Source organism: Atractosteus spatula, chromosome 13, assembly GCF_055471065.1.
Source record: "Atractosteus spatula isolate fAtrSpa1 chromosome 13, fAtrSpa1.hap1, whole genome shotgun sequence".
Taxonomy (NCBI): Eukaryota; Metazoa; Chordata; class Actinopteri; order Semionotiformes; family Lepisosteidae; genus Atractosteus; species Atractosteus spatula.
The window spans coordinates 908,405-925,837 of NC_142718.1; the positions used below are offsets into that span (position 1 = coordinate 908,405).

At 45.0% G+C, this 17,433-nt stretch overlaps 1 protein-coding gene across 1 annotated transcript; it reads left to right on the plus strand.

Annotated features, from left to right (window-relative positions):
- Nucleotides 1-10,068: 10,068 nt before the first annotated feature.
- LOC148821513 (verrucotoxin subunit beta-like) lies at nt 10,069-16,183 on the plus strand. Its single transcript, XM_088930748.1, has 4 exons — nt 10,069-10,168; nt 11,120-13,240; nt 14,917-14,993; nt 16,079-16,183. The coding sequence occupies exons 1-4, from the start codon at nt 10,069-10,071 to the stop codon at nt 16,181-16,183; spliced, it is 2,403 nt and encodes an 800-aa protein (XP_088786874.1).
- Nucleotides 16,184-17,433: the final 1,250 nt, after the last annotated feature.

Below are 17,433 nucleotides of genomic sequence, written 5' to 3' on the forward strand. Positions count from 1 at the left end.
ACATTCCGCACAGAAACACAGACAGAACCGGCTTCACATGACTGACACTTCAGCAGAGGGTAGACACACACAGAGGAGCTTCAGTAAAACACAAATGTGTTTATTCAGCTCTACAGGAGTGGCTACAGCTCACATCACTGCTCCTGAGACTCCAGACCAGTTTAGTCTCGTGTCCCACTGGGACACCAGTGACACCAGTGCATTCAGCCTGGACAGGAGCTCTTGAAGGGACAGAAGAGTGGACGTCAGAGGACGCCCGGCCCAGCCCTGCCTGTGGTTCTGTAGAGAGTCGTCAGTCCCTCACCGCGCTGTGGGCAGCTGGTTTCTGCTCATCAGCCCTGTCTGCTGTGAGAGGTGTCTGGGGCCCGGCTGGGCTCCAGGGGGCAGGAGAGTCATGTGAGCCTCACAGGGCCGGGCAGGCTCTGAGCTGAACGCGTGGGCCGCAGGCAAACACGCCACATACCTGTGGTCTGCCGTTTGCTCTGGGGCTCTTGTACAGTCCTGCTCAGCATGAACACAGGCTGTCACTGAGCTGCACACTGTGTGACCAGGTGTGTCACTGTGCTCAAAGGCCTGCTCAGCATGATCAGTCCAGGACAGTGTTCTACAAACAACAATCATTTTTTTTTTAAAAATGTACATGAAGTCTTTCAGAGTGGCACGGTGGTCAGCACTGTTGCCATTGTTCCGGGCCTGACCGGGCCTACACATGTCCCACTGCGACACCAGCGTCCACCAAGTCCTCGGTGTTTCCACAGCGCTCCGGAGCTCCGGACACTCCAGACTGGACTCCCGGGTGTTTAAGGCTCTGTCTGGTCTTGCAGAGCGGGAAGTTGACTGCTTGTGTTTCTCGGGTGGGTTCTGCTGACGCGGGCTCCAGAACCGGCGGGGCAGAACGGGGCAGAACCGCCCTGAAGAATGTGAAAGAAACCTCATGACACAGAATCGCACAAACAAGGGCAGGGCGCCAGCAGCGCGAGAGAAACACTTCCCTGGAAATCTGGCCCCGATCCAGGGCCGTGAGTCACTGCGCCCATCCGCAATCACAGCCACATGTGTCTTGGATCACGCTGGAGAGGCCCGGCTGGGGCTGGAGTCCCAGATCAGCTTCTCATGTCAAACTCTACGCCCAGGCACGAGTGGGCCTGCTTTTCAGCCCGGTGTAAACAGCGTGTGGTTCCTCTGAACAGGCCTTGATTGTGAGGCTTTTATCAATTGTTATTTACTGAGTTACTCACGGTCTTGAGAAATATCTAGAAATGCCCTCAGGGAACTGGTTTGCAGAAATCTCCTGGCATATAAGCTTAGTATTTAAGCGACCCCTAACGTAATCTTCATATGGCTGATACACTTCCAGCTGATTTGTGTCATTGCTTTGATGTGATCTTTGTACTGTTGTGTTGGAACACTTGTATGATTATAGATATGCTCTTGATTGTTTCTTTGTTTCTTTTTTGTATAATAAAAACATTAAAAATGGTCTTCCCTGTGAGATGATTCTGTCGTGTTTGAGCAGGTCTTCAGGGTGGGGACACACTCTGTCCCGCCTTCTTTCCAGATCTCAGTTCCTGGGCTGGAGTCCAGCAGGAGCCCACAGCATCGCCAGACTGCGAGAGCCTTTCACAGGCGGAGCAGGACTGACGGGGAGTCTTGAGGAGAACACAACAGAGGTTACAGGTGACAGGGGGCACCGGGACCATCCATCCTGTTCAGTAGTTAGGAGCTAATTGATTCCAGGATCACCTCCAGCTGAAAGAAACCATTGAACAGCTCGGATAACAGCTTTCTCCTCACTCCTATCACCCTTTGTGTCAGTGTGGTTTGTGTAGAACAAACACAGTGCTTAGGGCTAGAGTCACGTCAACAACAGCAGAGAGAGTGAAGAGTTTTAACGAGACGTCCTCTCTATTGTCCAGCAGGGAGGGTGTGTCCCTGTGTAGAGTCTCTCAGGAGCTGTGGGACAGCAGGACCGATACTGGGGTTCGAATGCAGGAGCTGCAGTGAGTGTGTGGGCTGTTGCCGAGGCAACCAAATATTTTTGTGCTGTGGTGAGGTCACTTCCTGTTTCTCCTTGAGGCCAGTCCAGGAAGAGACAGAGCTCTCACACAAGAGGGCGCTGTGCAGCTGCAGCCACTGAGGACAGGAAGAGACAGAGCTCTCACACAAGAGGGCGCCGTGCAGCTGCAGACACTCTGTGGACAGGAAGAGATGGAGTGCTCACTTCAATTGGTGCGGTGTGGCCATGGGCGCAGCCACTGATACCAAGATTACACTCAATGGGACAGAACACTCCATAGAAACTCTACACACAGAGTTCTGTAAAAACATCCTCCATGTGCAGAGGAAAACTCCTAAAAATGCATGCAGGGCCGAATTAGGCCAATACCCATTGCTTATCAGCATACAAAAAAAGAGCAGTCAAATAGAATTATGGAAATAGGTATCATGAGTTCAGAAATGGGAAGAAAATCAATACCACCAAGTGTCCCCCCCAGGTGAGGGAGCTGCTGGAGAAGATTGACAGCCTGGTGAGAGAGAACGGAGGAGGATTCTACACCAGGAGGCAGAAGCTGCCATCAGACAAGAGCAGGAGAGGATCCTGAGGGAGAGAGAGGAGGAGATGAAGGCTAAGTACCTGACAGAGATGAAGAAGCTTTCAGAATCAGCAAAGTCTGACCAGAAGAAACTAATCTGAATGCTGGAGGATCAACACAAGAGACAGTTAAGGGAAATGGTGAGAATGCACCAAGAACAAGCAAGAGAACAAGCAGAAAAGCAATGTTTTCTGAGTTGGTTATTGCCAGTACTAGATATATTCAAGAGAGCTGCAGAGATTTTGATTGAGTGGGTTTTTAATTTCCAGACCAGGGTGGTAGGAAAGTACTAAAACAAGGGGCTGGATATAGCAATCCAGCAAGGTTTCAGTGTGACTCATTCAAGAAAATTTCATACCACTGTCGGATACAGCAAGCGACGCTACTACTGCTGAGTTAAGAGAAATAAGATTTCCAGAATTTTTTTAATTACAGTAAGTGCATTAAGTCTCATACAAGTTTGTGTTTGCTACAGAAATCAAAACACTTGATTATTTCCATCCATTTTGTAACCACTTTATCCAGTCGAGAACTGCAGCCTATCCTAGCAAAGGTGGGATAACACTCAGGATGGGACAGCAGTCCATCATGGGACACACACACACACACACTCACACCAGGGCCCTTTTCCAGAAGCCAATCAACCCACCAGCCTGTCTTTGGACTGTGGGAGGAAACCCACACAAGCATGGGGAGACCATGCAGACTCCACACAGACAGCACTCCAGGCCCAGAGCTGAACCCAGGGTCCCAGCACTGTGAGACAGCAATGCTGACCACAGCACCACCCCTGTGCCCCTACTTTAGGAGCTAACAAATATAAATACACTCTATTGGTACACTGTCAAAAAATAAGTAAATGTACTTCCTCCTTAAAGCAGTAATTCAGATTGGAAATTAAAGTTGTACTGAAAATGGATTATACTCATATATACTGAACATTCAGGTATTTCTGGCAGAAAAATAGCATATGAATACTGAATGAAATGCTTATGACAGATATTCATTAGAAGGTCGGCATTTTTATATTTCCTGTAAGAATATTTACTTTGCTGAACAAGATAGCTAGAAATCACATACAATACCTAAGTTGTAAGAACTTATACCAGACTCTTCTCTAAAGGAACACGCATAGACTTTGAACCCCATAGCCCAGACGTGCTGTTCAGTCTTTGACAGCTAATGTTATACACACATGTACTGTACATAATTCTTTATACTAACATTCCATATATTCTGTCTTTAACGTAGACATAGGTTGAGAAAGGATTTGGCAGAGATGATGTCTAATTGTAAGTACATGTGTTTTGTTAATGAGTGTGTTTTCACTGATTCCAGTTTTGTTGATGTGTAGTAGGTGGGTAGATGGGTGGTTAGGTAAGAAATAGACCTATACTGTAGTTCTAAAACATCTAGTCTGAGTTTGTTCATTTATGAATTATATTTCTCAATATGAACAAACTATCATGTATTCAGGAAGGAAAATTTTTCTTTTGTACGGGTATTATTCTAACATAATGGTCAGTTTGAAAAATCAAAATGGAGATAAAAATGCTTTTCAAAAATCAAATAAATAAAAATAATGTGCACACCTCTTTTTGTGGTATTTTCTTTTTTTGTGCAGTACTCTCACTCTATCCAAGCTTTAAATAACGTGATCAATTTTTGACTTAACAGGCCTTAATACCAACTGTTTCAAATCTTCATTCATTTAGGAGTTGTATCATTTAGGAATTTTAACCATTTTAGAAATTGTCGTTACACCTGCAGTGCTCCAGTCTGCTCCTGTCTAGGTCTGGAAGCCTGGGAAATATTCATTTAGCGTGTTTATTCTTTCTTTCCTGTCTTCTGTTATTATATGTGATATTGTTGTGTCCGTAAGGTTGTGTAAAATAATAGAATTCATTCAGGTTGTGTAAAATAAAGTGTAAAAGTTTATATGGTCAAACACGACCATTCTAAACTTCAGGAAAGCTGTTACCTCTGACACCACCCCACGGAGTGCATCGCACAGCCAAAACCTTTCTAACAGAGTCTAACGGATTTTCAATCGTCAGGCATTTCCTCGACGGCCCAGGCCTCGCGGTGGATGCTGCAGTTCATTTCTGGAGCAACCTCTCTAATTCGTGCACCTACACCTCTGTGTCGGCTTGTCATTGCTCTAGCACCGTCTGTACAAACTCCGACGCATTTTATCCCGTCGATGCCATTCTCTGCGATAAATTCATCCAGAAGCTGAAATACGTGCTCTCCTGTAGTTCCTGTTGGTAGCAGCTTACAGAACAGAAAGTCCTCATGGGACGTACCCTCAAACTCGTATCGAACGTAAACGAGCAAATTGGCCGAATCGACAACATGAACAGACTCATCTCATTGCAGTGAAAAACATCTGCTCATCGTAACGCGCTCTATCAGTGTACTTTTGACATCATCCGCCATTATCAATAATTCTGCGAGTGACCGTGTCTTTCGGAGGGGGCAGCAGGTCGAGCTGTTTAGTAGCTTTTTTCTCCACACATAATACGGTTCAGCTCTTCTGCCAACGGTAAACAAAGTTCTTCACAAATAGTGTGGGGCTTACCTGCTTTAGCAATCCGCAAGCTCGCATTTCCCCCCGTTTCCGTTTCAGGAGTCCGTCTCAGAAGTTAAAATAAGTTTTTATTTCCTGCGCATGGGATTGAAACAGAGACGCTCAGTGTATTTTTCTTAAATTAACCTAGAACAGTTCTGAAATGTTTTTCTGTTATCTATCACGCTTTCCCGTGATTGTCAGTGTTCCAAAACCACGCACATTCTCCTACCTCCCTATTTGCTTTTTTTAAATACAGTTGGTCACTTGCGTTTGTAGCACGCATTCCTATACAATGGTATAGAATTACAGAGTATCTCTTGTGTCCACTCGTGAATTAGCGTGCGCTGTATCGTAGTACGTAGGCTGCGTACTTGACACATAAACTAATTTCATTAAAATAGAAAATATGAAAACCCGTCCCGATTTTTCAGTGCACACAACAAATTTCCAGGGTCATCCGGCGTACCACCTGGGGGCGCGCTGAGTACCAGCAGTGGTACGCGTACCACAGTTTGAGAACCACGGACCTAGAGCATAAGGCCAAAGCTACACTGGAGTGATTCACAGTCCTGACTTGGGATCCACTGGGAATCTGTGGAAAGATACTGATCCCATAACTGATCCCGGAGCAGCTTAAGAGAGATGGAGAAACTCAGCCCAAAGAGTTGAATTCAGGCAGAATAATGGGCAACAATTTCACCAAGCCGGTGTGTAAAGTTGGTGGAGCCTCACCCAAAGCATCCTGTGAGCCTGATGGCTGTCAAACATGATTCCACAACATATTGAGTTCAAGGTTTTAAATACCTACAGCATACAGTCAATATAGTTGAGTACTTGAGGGTGGCTCTGTTGCTCAGGATCTGCGCCTGTGACTGGAAGGTTGCTGGTTCAAATCCTGCGGCTGGCAGAGGAATCCTACTCTGTTGGGCCCCTGAGCAAGACCCTCTACCCCAGCTGCTCCAGGGGTGCTGTACGATGGCTGATCCTGCACTCTGACCCCCAGCTTCTCTCCCTGGTCTGTGTGTCTCATGGTGAGCAAGCTGGGGTCTGTGAAAAGACAAATTCCTAATGCAAGAAATTGTATAGGGCTAATAAAGAAACATTACATTATTATATACTTCTCTTCACATCCTGATGACTTCCTCAAATGTTAGGATGAGAATTCAGGTTTTCAATAAAATATTTTATTGTTTATTTTATTTAGAAATGTGCACCATTTTGTTTATTCACAGAATGCGACCCCATATTGAAGGTTTGCATATTGAATATGTTATAAGGTGCTGAATATACATTTTTTTGCTGGTTTTGGTCTCTAGTGTAGGTGAGATTTTTTTGTTGCAGTCTTAAAAACCCAAGAAAACATATTTCTTTACAAGTTAAAAGTCTGTCTGATTTCTTTCTTGACTGCCACTGAATGGATCTTGTGCACTTGGACCCACTCTTAACCGATACAGTATTTAACCTAACTTTGAAAATTTGATTTATTGAGAAATTGATTTTTATCTGCAGTTTTTGCTGATTAATTTCTTTCACCAATAAAGGTGTTCGTTTTGAGCATTAAAATTTTGTTCTAAACACATGCAATTTAAAACTTGCAAAACTCATTTTTAACTGAACAAAATGGTATATTACTGGGTTAAATATATTCGGAAAGCACTTTACATGTTCTAATAATGACATACATAATAAACTTGTGTCACCTTCTGTAATAACTGAAACATTTCTGGCACTTTTTTCATCAAGAATTTGTCAAAGGTTCGATTTTTCAGTTTGGGTGAGGGCCTTAACACCTTGTTGGCTTTGCTGTGCTGTCTTCAAAACTGAAAAAGAACTGTGTACGTGCTTGTCTCCCATCTCTCACCTCACAGAACTTCAAGAAGAGAAGTATTCCCTGCACGTATATCAACGATGACCTGTCCGGCTCCCTCAGAATCAGACAGATTCAGGCTCCTTGTGCCTGTCACCTCTCGTTCACTCTTACTTGGCCGACCTGAGCTTCTTCCAGAAACCGTTTCACATGCTGAGAGCCTGATACCAGCTCACATACTTGTTTCTCCTTTAATTCCACTTTCAGTTTTGTGATGACTCCACACTTCAACCTCATACAGTGAGTCAACCACAAACTGTGAGTCTTAGGAGCAGCTCTGGCCACAATGTGAAGTGTGTACTTGCTCATCTCCAATCTCGCATGTCGCAGAACTTCAAGAAAAGAGGAATTCTGTGCAGCTCTCACTCCTTGTTTCAACATTGGCCTGTCCAACGCACAGAATTAGTCAGATTCAGGACTTGTTTCTCTTTTAATTCCACTTCCAATTTTATGTCAGCTTCAGACTTCAACTACAATACAGAGTCAGCGAAACTCCGAGTCTCAGTAACAGCTCTGACCACAGTGAGACAGAAATGGAACTGTGTACGTGCTTGTCTCCCATCTCTCATCTCACAGCGCTTCACATTAGGGACTGTACCTGGCCTTATAACACCAGTATAGACCACTGTAAACACTGACCCAGTGATCACCTACTGGTTCGGCTCTCATCTCCACACCATGCAGCTCAAGGGCAGCTCGGCTCAGCTGTTCCCAGGCTGCAGACACTCTCTTCCACACTGAGGAAGCTTGAAGGCTCTCTGTAGGCTGCCATGACACAGAGGTCACAGCCACCTTCCAGGAGATACAGAGCTCCACAGCATCACTCACGTCTCCTGACAGCAGGTATAAGAGTGGCTCTCACTCAGGAATGCCCCCAGTCCCAAATCTATAGGGTGTTCCTCAGGACTCCAGACGCCATCTCTGCTACACCATGTGGGTACAGACAGACTCTTGCTTTGTGAATAAGTGTCAGGATTCATCCTCAGTTCTCTCAGAGTATCACCTCTCTTGGGCTGGATAGTTTAACCAGCTTGAAGCTGCCTGCCTGTTGTTTCTGTGGCTATACAGGTTAAACTGTAAAGAGGATTTCTAGAGATTCTACAGATTAGGTCAGGGAACATGACTCCTAATTGCTAAAATTGACTGTTTATATACAATACAGGTGAAATATTACAGCCCTGGAGAAGGAAACTGTTGTTTTATATCTCTCACTGTTTATTACTCTTAGAGTCTGACACCAGGTTCTATGGTCAGGGGGATACTTTATAAAGTCATTATAGAGCATCTTTACTCACTGAGCTACACATTCACTGATGAGGTATGGCAGTAAACCCTCATTTAAACAAACAGGTCTTGGGTACTTGAGGCTTCAGGTAATTCTGCAGGCTTCAGTGGTGGTTGTGCAATACAAAAAGCACAAGGAGACAAAAAGTTACTAATACGATTAATTCTGAGAGGATTCATATGCAATAGCACATAGCAAATGAAAGATGCCTTGTTTCAAACTAAGCTGACAAGACCAGGAGGTAACAAGAGCTGTTTACTGGGAATACTAAAAAGAATTATGAAATGGTGTTTTACTGACAGAACAGATATAGCACAAAGGCAATCAGAATTAATATCACAGTCAAAATTCCAAGCCAGTCTGGCCCTACAGTAAGAAGCTGTGGTTAAATTATTGCAGCTGTTATAGAAGGAGTAGTTTAGTTTTATTAAAACTTCTAGTCATCCTTTGTCTAATATGCATCTGAATTATTGCCAAAAGGATGTTTGTTATTCAGGAACTTGTTCTTGACCCAAAACTATCACTTCAGTTTTAATTGCATATTCATTAGGTTGAAGGCTGTAGGACGAGGTTCACCATGTGACTGTGACATTATTATATAAAAGCTTGTAGCCCCTAGCTGTTCACCAGCTGAACCCTTTCACACTCAAGTAAGTACATTTAATTTCACATAAACTTGACTAATGAAAGAGCAAGAGCTATGCTTTAATAATGAATTTACTAGTGCATGATTTCTGCCTTTTTGACAAGAAAGGTGCACTGAGATCTGAGATCTGTACACTGCCAAAATACTCCAATTGAGTACTGTCTATTAATTAATATGCTGTTAATACTTTTTTTAAAAAGGAATTTGAACACAACAGTTCAGAGTTCTTGCATTGATACGAAACCAGGGCACCTACAGTATTAAATTGCTGTGTTGGTTATTGTGATTTTACCAATGGATATGCTGTCCAACTACAGAGGTTTACTGTGATCTGCAGTGTTGTGTAACACATGTTAAGAAACTGAGTAAAGAAATTATACATTCAAGTGGAGAATTCTTATTGATCATGTTTCTCTCTTATGTTTGTTTTGGTGCTTTAAAATGCTACCCTGTGCTTCTGATACATTTCTGATGTTTTCTGTTCTATAAAACATAATCCACATTTTTTAACAGCACACAACAGAAGTAAAACGACAAAAAAGATTAGCTCAGAAGTTTTGAATATCGTCCTGTCTCCAGGCAAGAGACAGATTAAACTTTCAGATACAGTTTCAAATAAGATGTGAGGTGACACCTTTTTGGAACATGTGTTTTACACGTTAGTCCAGTTAATAAGGTGATGCAGGAGTCTGATCTGAATTTTAAAGGCATGTGTCAATACTTCAGTCACACTGGACAGGTTTGGGGTCTTCACTGAGGCAGTAGTATCTATATTAGTATTAATATTTAGGCCAGAAAGAAGCCGTTGTGAGGTTCCTGTTATGAATTTGACAACACAGGGTCCAGAGTAACAACACGGCTGCTAACATCTCCAGAAATGTCAGTCTTCCTTGTTTTGTGCCTTGTGTCATTTTACTGTTTGAAATGTTTGCTTGCTTGTGAAAGCTTTGCTGTAGGTTATTCACTTTTATTGAACATCTTTTGACTGTTTTGTCTTTGCACTGCAGTCAATTGAAGCTAAACTGCTCACTTGTAGCTTTGGTGTGTTTTGCAGTTATTCTGCTGGTACCCGCCTCCCTGAGCTCCTTCTGGAGTAACAGCACCATGTCTGCAGACAAGAATGACACAATTGAGCTGGCTTCTCTGGGCCGGCCCTTCCAGCTGGGAATGCTGTACGACTGCCGCAGCGACTCCCTCATTCCAGGTAAACATGTCTTTTCATCATCTTCGTCAGAAACATTCCAGGGCAGCTCCTAACCCAGGTCAAAGATCCTCATCACTCACACTGCCTAGATCGGCTACAGATAATTCTTGATTTCATCCTCCCTGTGCTCTTAGTTGGTTAATTGAATTAATTTGTGAGCTGATTGATTTAATGACAACATTTTACAATCTTTAGTCACCACCAAACTTGAATTCCCTATAAGATCAGTGGAACTAAAGAGTCAGAGTGACAGGACATGTGCCACTTCTTGCATTTCATGTCTTAACACCAAGGCATACCTGGAACACAAGTCTTCGGGTGTTAAAACACATTTTTAAATTTAAAGCTTGGCATTTCTAAAATAAAAACTCCTGTTGCTTGAGTTTAAACCTCTGCACTTATTCTTCACACCACTGTGTCTATAGAGATGCAATTCAAACATCTTTGGATGTAGGAAGATTCCAAGGCACAATATTTATAAATACGAGGTGTCCAGGTTAAATTCTGGGTCTGGGCTCCCTAAGTTCCCCGTCAACCTATTTAGTGATGGACTGTAGTTTGTTATTATGTAGCGGAGTAAGTTTGGATACGGTGACGTCAGCGCCCTCCCTGCGCGTAGCAGGGACCTCAGCTGCCTGGGCTGAGGGAGGTCTCCTTTAGCTCACGCTGCTGGTGCCCTGTTGTGTTATGCGGGAGACCTGGGTTCACGCCCCAGGTGCTGCAGGACGTAACGGGTGGTGGAGGGCATGAGCCCGCTCGGAACCGCGACGATCACAATTACACGTCTGTCACAAAACTACTGTCACACATCACACAAGTGGGATCTGCACTGCTAGATGGAAGGCGATGTACAAGTACAAGGAATACGAAGGATGTCCAGTATGAAATATTACTTGTGTTGCCTAAGACATACATGTATGCGCATTTGTAAATAATTCTTATTTCTTGCAGGTGTCACATTATGGGAGCTGAATAAAATAAAGGAGTCTATTGATGTTCGCTCTCAGCGCAACTCCAATTTCCAAGTCATCACATCGGACTCTATTGAGGAGAAAACCTCATCCTTGGATGTGTCTGCGTCTTTGAAAGTGAGTGTTCTGGGTGGAATGATCAGTGTCCAGGGATCTGCTGGCTTTCTGAATGACAATAAATCATCTAAGCACCAGGCCCGCATCACCCTGCACTATCGCACCACCACCAAGTTTGAGCAGCTCACCATGAACCAGCTGGGGCAGCAGAACATTGCCTTCAAGGAGGTGTTCGATCAGGGCACAGCCACACACGTGGTCACAGGGGTGCTTTATGGTGCCCAGGCTTTCTTTGTGTTTGACCGTGAGATCTCCTCTGATGAGACTAAGCAGGGAGTTCAGGGAAGCATGGAGGGAGCAATTAAAATGATGGGTTTGATTGGTGGTGAAGTCAAAGGTTCAGTCAATGTCAACACGAAAACTGATACAAAAGTTGACCAAATCAAGTGCACCTTCTATGGAGATTTCAAGCTGACATCGAACCCTGTGACCTTCCAAGAGGCGATTCAAGTGTACTCAAAGCTTCCCAATTTGCTTGGGCCTGAGGAGGAACACGCAGTGCCCATCAAGGTTTGGCTTTACCCCCTTAAACTTCTGAATGACCAGGCTGCCAGGCTGGTTCGTGAAATCAGTGTGGAGCTGGTGTATCACGCACAAAATATCCTGGAACACCTTGGGCACTGTGAAATGAAGAGCAATGACCTGATGAAAAACGAGGTTGCTAGCAAGTTCCGCCAGATCAAAAGAAAAGCACAACGCTTCAAAGATCTCTGTCGCATTTACAAGCTGACATTCCAGAAGAACCTGGCAGAGGTGCTGCCTCAGATCCGCGGAGGACGACAAGAGGAGAATAAGCTGGCAGATATCTTGAAAAGGAAGGAGGAGTCCCCTTTTAAAGACTCCTCTCTTGTTGAATGGCTGGAAAACAAAGAGACAGAGAAAAATGTTGTGAAGGCATATCTGAAACTGATGAAAGACATCAAGGTCATGGTAAACAGGAGCGAGTTGGAGGAGCAGATCTTGGACCCCACAGGGCAGTATGTTCTCTGCTTCGTTTTCACTTCACTGCATGAAGAGGAGCCCTACCTGGAAGAGCTCTTGAAGTTCTTAAGAACTCAGGAATCTGAACTGCAAGTCAGAGCAAGCTCACAGGAGCAGTGGTTCAGCAGTGAAACTGTATCCCTGCGCATGAGGGAACTGGCCAAACGGTTCCTGGAATTCTGGAACTCCAACAAGAATAGTAACAGCAAGTTCCTCATTGCATCTGAGATGGACACTGATCACCGTGGAGTGTCAATCTACCTGTACGAGGAGGGAAGACTTGTCAATAAAGACTTCCATCCCCCTTCTAAGCCTGAGGCCCCATTGGTGGTTGAAAGATCACATAACAGCATCACCCTCAAGCTGACACCACCAGCGTATGGCTCAAAGGAAACAGTACAGTATAAAGTGTATTACACAGATTCAGAACAGACCCAGAATGTGTCAGACTTAGAAGAATGGAAATGTGTTGAAACTTGTGAAGTGAAAGAGTGCTTCACGGTTTCGGGTTTGTCTCCACACAAGAAATACATGTTCAGATATGCAGCAGTAACAAAACTAGGAAAGAGCACTGCCAGTGACTCTGTGACTGCGAGCACATTGCCAGCAGGCCCACCCAGAGACTTTGCTGTGCTTGAAGAAGGACACACAAGGATTAAAATACAATGGGCTAAACCAGTGACTATAGCAGACCAGATTGTGCGTAAATACATAATCGAGTACAAAAAACATGGTACAGAAAAGTGGACCTCAGAAGTGCTGGAAGGGTGCCAGACCATCCCTTTTGAGATGAGAGATCTGACACCAGACACCACCTATTCCATCAGAGTCCTGGCCAGTTGTGGGGATAATGGTATTGGAGCCCCAAGCAAAGTCCTTCAAGCCACTACAAAGAAGAGTAGGTATTTAGAAAGGAGTGATTTGCTCAGGAGTGTGGAGCCTGCTCTTTATAAACTTCACCTGCAGGAGCAGACTGTGGATGAGGAGCAGTACACCAGGCTTTGTACTTTGGCACAATTGGAGGATGTGTGTTGTGACGATTCTATGGAGAGAACAATCCTTGTGCTTGGCACCAGAGCCCATTACAAAGCCATGCTGATTAATGCCATGTTCAATTACATCTTGGGTGTGAGCTTCGAAGATGACTACAGATTTGTAGTAACAGACCCAGCCTGTTCTGAAGTTGATTTGGACACTCAGTGGATGACGATTTACAAAATAGTTTGTGAAAAGGGATTTCGTATCCCATACACTCTTACTATAATTGATGCTCCTGCGTACGGAGAATGGCACCAACGGAATTTACTAATTGAGGAGTAAATCAGGAAATTCACTGAGAGAACTGAAATTTCTGGTGATCTCAATGCTGTCTGCTTGGTAGTGGAAAATGCCAGTGATAACCCTACAGCTGCACACTGTGTTTTCCACTCTGAGGCGTATCTGAAAAATGAGGATTTTTATGAGGAGGATGAGGAGACATGTGACAGCAGGATGCTCTTTACAACAGAAACTGGTTTTCAATTCTATAAATTTGATAACTTAAAGCATTTCTTTACATTCAGTAGTTCAGGTTTATTTGACATAAACCGAAATGCTGAGGAGAAGAACAAGCAGAAAGAGCTGTGGAAAATGGCACTGGAGAGCATTGGTTTGTTTTTCACTGAGCTTAATGACTTCAAAGATAAACATTTCATTACTTATCGACCACACTGAGCAAATACATCTGTATTTTATGGAAGTGTGTGTGTATATATATATGAATGTGGTGTTCTCACCAGTCAAGAGTGCAAAGCTTGTCCTCAGCACTCTCCATAATAATCTCTTATTATTGATACAGACAGGGCTCTGTACAGTAACACACTCCATTGTTATCTCTTATTATTGATAGACAGTGCTCTCTGCAAGACTCCTCTATTATTCTTGTGTTTTTCTCTAGATAAGTGTGATTGATATAAATACATATTTAGTTCTGCAAGTTCTGCTAATCAAGTGAATTTGTGTAGTCCGCTCAAGTCCTACAACCTGCATCCTCTCTGTTCAATAATAAAGTGAGATTTGGTTATTGGAGTGTTTTTGCCTGAGTTTTATCTTGAACATTTCTTAGGTGTCTGAGCTGTGTTGCACCTCATCTCTGGAGCAGATCAATCCCTGAGCTCTGTGAAAGAAGTCTTCAGACCTGAGTGCTACATCATCAGATTCAATTCAATTCAATTCAAGGTGCTTTATTAGCATGACCGATGGGTACAATCAGTGTTGCCAAAGCAAATAAAAATAATAAAATTAACATGGAACAAAACAAAAAATAGAAGTAAAATAAAATCTACAGACATATTACAGACATTTACAACAAATACATATTATAAAATATTGACATATACTGTAGGCGGCTGGAGCATTATTGGGAGACGGACTCACTGTTCCTCAGGCTGTGACAGGAGATCACATACTGGGCTGCCAGATCAACTGAGTTCCCTCCTCCCTCTCCCAGTAGGATTGGGACCTGTTGTGGTTTTGGCAGGTGTGGGAACTCTGGGATTAGATTTCTGAATTTCGGGAAGAATGTTTCTCTAATCCCAGAGTATCTGTCACAGTGCAGTAGGAAGTGCACCTCTTCAGATACTGAAGTGAAGAATAAGAAGCGCCCTCTTGTGTGAGAGCTCTGTCTCTTCCTGTCCTCAGTGTGGCTGCAGCTGCACAGCGCCCTCTTGTGTGAGAGCTCTGTCTCTTCCTGGACTGGCCTCAAGGAGAAACAGGAAGTGACCTCACCATAGCACAAATATTTGGTTGCCTTGGCAGCAGCCCACGCACACACTTACTGCTGCTCTTGCAACAGAACCCCGCTATCAGTCCCCCTGTCCCACAGCTCCTGAGAGACTCTACACAGAGATACACACACCCTCCCTGCTGGACAAACGTCTCGATTAAAACTCTTTTCACTCTCTGCCTTTTCTATCAGGAGTTTCCTTGAAATCAGCGCTGTGTTTGTGCTGTAGTTATACAAACGGAGCCTCAGTGTGGCAAAGTGCACTCTGGCTCCATCTACCTGCCAACACCACAACCCTGTAGGGCCAACAGGCAGAACGTGAGCTCAATCCAGACAGTGGGTGCGAACCTAATCAGCAACTGGTATCTGTGCAGAGGCAAGGAGTCAGTTTAATCTGGCTGGTGATGATCTTCATCATGTGGCAATGGTCACTCAAGACTCTGCTGCCTTCTGGGATCAACATCACTCCCTGGATTGCTTCAATCAGTGATCGACTTTGTGCCCTGACTCACTTTAATCTGGGAAAGGGAGAGAAATAGACTCTGAAACTGGGAGTTTGCTGTAAGACAGGGTATAATACACTGAAACTGTGCAGAGGAGCACAGGAAAACCTAAAGCTGATCTCCTTGCCTCCTCTTTTCTGCGCTGGCTATTGACTGTCTGTGTCTGAATCACATTGCAAGAACATTAAAGAACACTGTCCTGGACTGATCATGCTGAGCTGGCCTGTGAGCACAGTGACACACCTGGTCACACTGGTGTGCAGCTCAGTGACAGCCTGTGTTCATGCTGAGCAGGACTGTACAAGAGCCCCAGAGCAAACGGCAGACCACAGGTATGTGGCGTGTTTGCCTGCGGCCCACGCGTTCAGCTCAGAGCCTGCCCGGCCCTGTGAGGCTCACATGACTCTCCTGCCCCCTGGAGCCCAGCCGGGCCCCAGACACCTCTCACAGCAGACAGGGCTGATGAGCAGAAACCAGCTGCCCACAGCGCGGTGAGGGACTGACGACTCTCTACAGAACCACAGGCAGGGCTGGGCCGGGCGTCTACTGACGTCAACTCTTCTGTCCCTTACAGAAGCTCCTGTCCAGGCTGGACAGTCTGGGCACCAGTCTGCATGCACTGATGTCCCAGTGGGACACCAGACTAAACTGGTCTGGAGTCTCAGGAGCAGTGATGTGAGCTGTAGCCACTCCTGTAGAGCTGAATAAACACATTTGTGTTTTACTGAAGCTCCTCTGTGTGTGTCTACCCTCTGCTGAAGCCGGTTCTGTCTGTGTTTCTGTGCGGAATGTGGAATATCTGGATCTGCTGAAAGCAGGTGTAGGGTCCTGCAGCCAGTCCTGACTCTCATGCTGAGAAGAGAGCAGAGCGAAGGGCAGGTCTGTGATGCCAGAGGGAGGAGCACACTGCTCTCTCCTCTTCTCTCAGTGCTGCAGTCTGCACTCCCCACACAGGTGCATCATGGGACTGAGGGCAGGCCTCCCAGCTGGCACTGAGGCCTGGGCTGCCATCCTCAGCACACAGCGGGCATGTCTGTGCCAGCAGGGAGTCTTCCAAACACAACACGCAGCTCCGGAACAGTGGAGATACAGGAAGAGAGAGTTAACATGCAGAGACCTGCTGACAGCTGGAGATACAGGGGTGATAGAGACAGGCTTACCTCAAGCACTGTGTTCACACTGACACCTGGATCTACAGTCTACTGATCACCTCCTCCACACTCCTGTTCACACTGACACCTGGAGATCTACAGTACTGATCACCTCCTCCACACTCCTGCTCACACTGACACCTGGAGATCTACAGTACTGATCACCTCCTCCACACTCCTGTTCACACTGACACCTGGAGATCTACAGTACTGATCACCTCCTCCACACTCCTGCTCACACTGACACCTGGAGATCTACAGTACTGATCACCTCCCCTACACTCCTGTACTATTGTAGTTACTCCAACACTATTGTAGTTACACAGTGTGTGTTCTTGTGGACACCTTGAGTGCAGGTTGAAGTCAGATGTATTGTGAAGAGAATGGTGGTAGTCAAGCTGTGATCAGAGACCTGTGTGTGAACTGTTCCACACTGAGGCTCAGAAGCACAGCTGAGCAGTACTGCTGTCTGAGAGAGCCTCCTCACACAGTGAACAAGAGTCCCCACACTGTGTCAGGACTGTGCGTCGTGTGAAGGTCATGTGATGGACAGTTTATCTTCAGCTGGCTGTGAGAGAGAAAGGCTCATGTCTGCTGAACAGACTCTCAGTGAACAGACTCTCTCCTGTAGGAACTCTATCAGCTTTTTCCCTTTCAAATCCTAAATTCCTTCCCCTTAAGAAACTAGGGATTCTGAATTCAGGGAATTTAATGGGAGATGAAATTGAACTAGTGGCCCAGGTGACACTGAAGAGAGAGAGGCAGTGTGGGACAGTGG

Excerpts from the sequence above, each read along its gene's own strand:
- LOC148821513 (XM_088930748.1), top strand. The coding sequence starts at position 10,069 with ATGTCTGCAGACAAGAATGACACAATTGAGCTGGCTTCTCTGGGCCGG. Across the intron at positions 10,169-11,119 it reads CAGCGACTCCCTCATTCCAG|GTGTCACATTATGGGAGCTG; the intron begins GTAAACATGTCT and ends TATTTCTTGCAG. Across the intron at positions 14,994-16,078 it reads GCCTCAAGGAGAAACAGGAA|AAGCTCCTGTCCAGGCTGGA; the intron begins GTGACCTCACCA and ends TGTCCCTTACAG.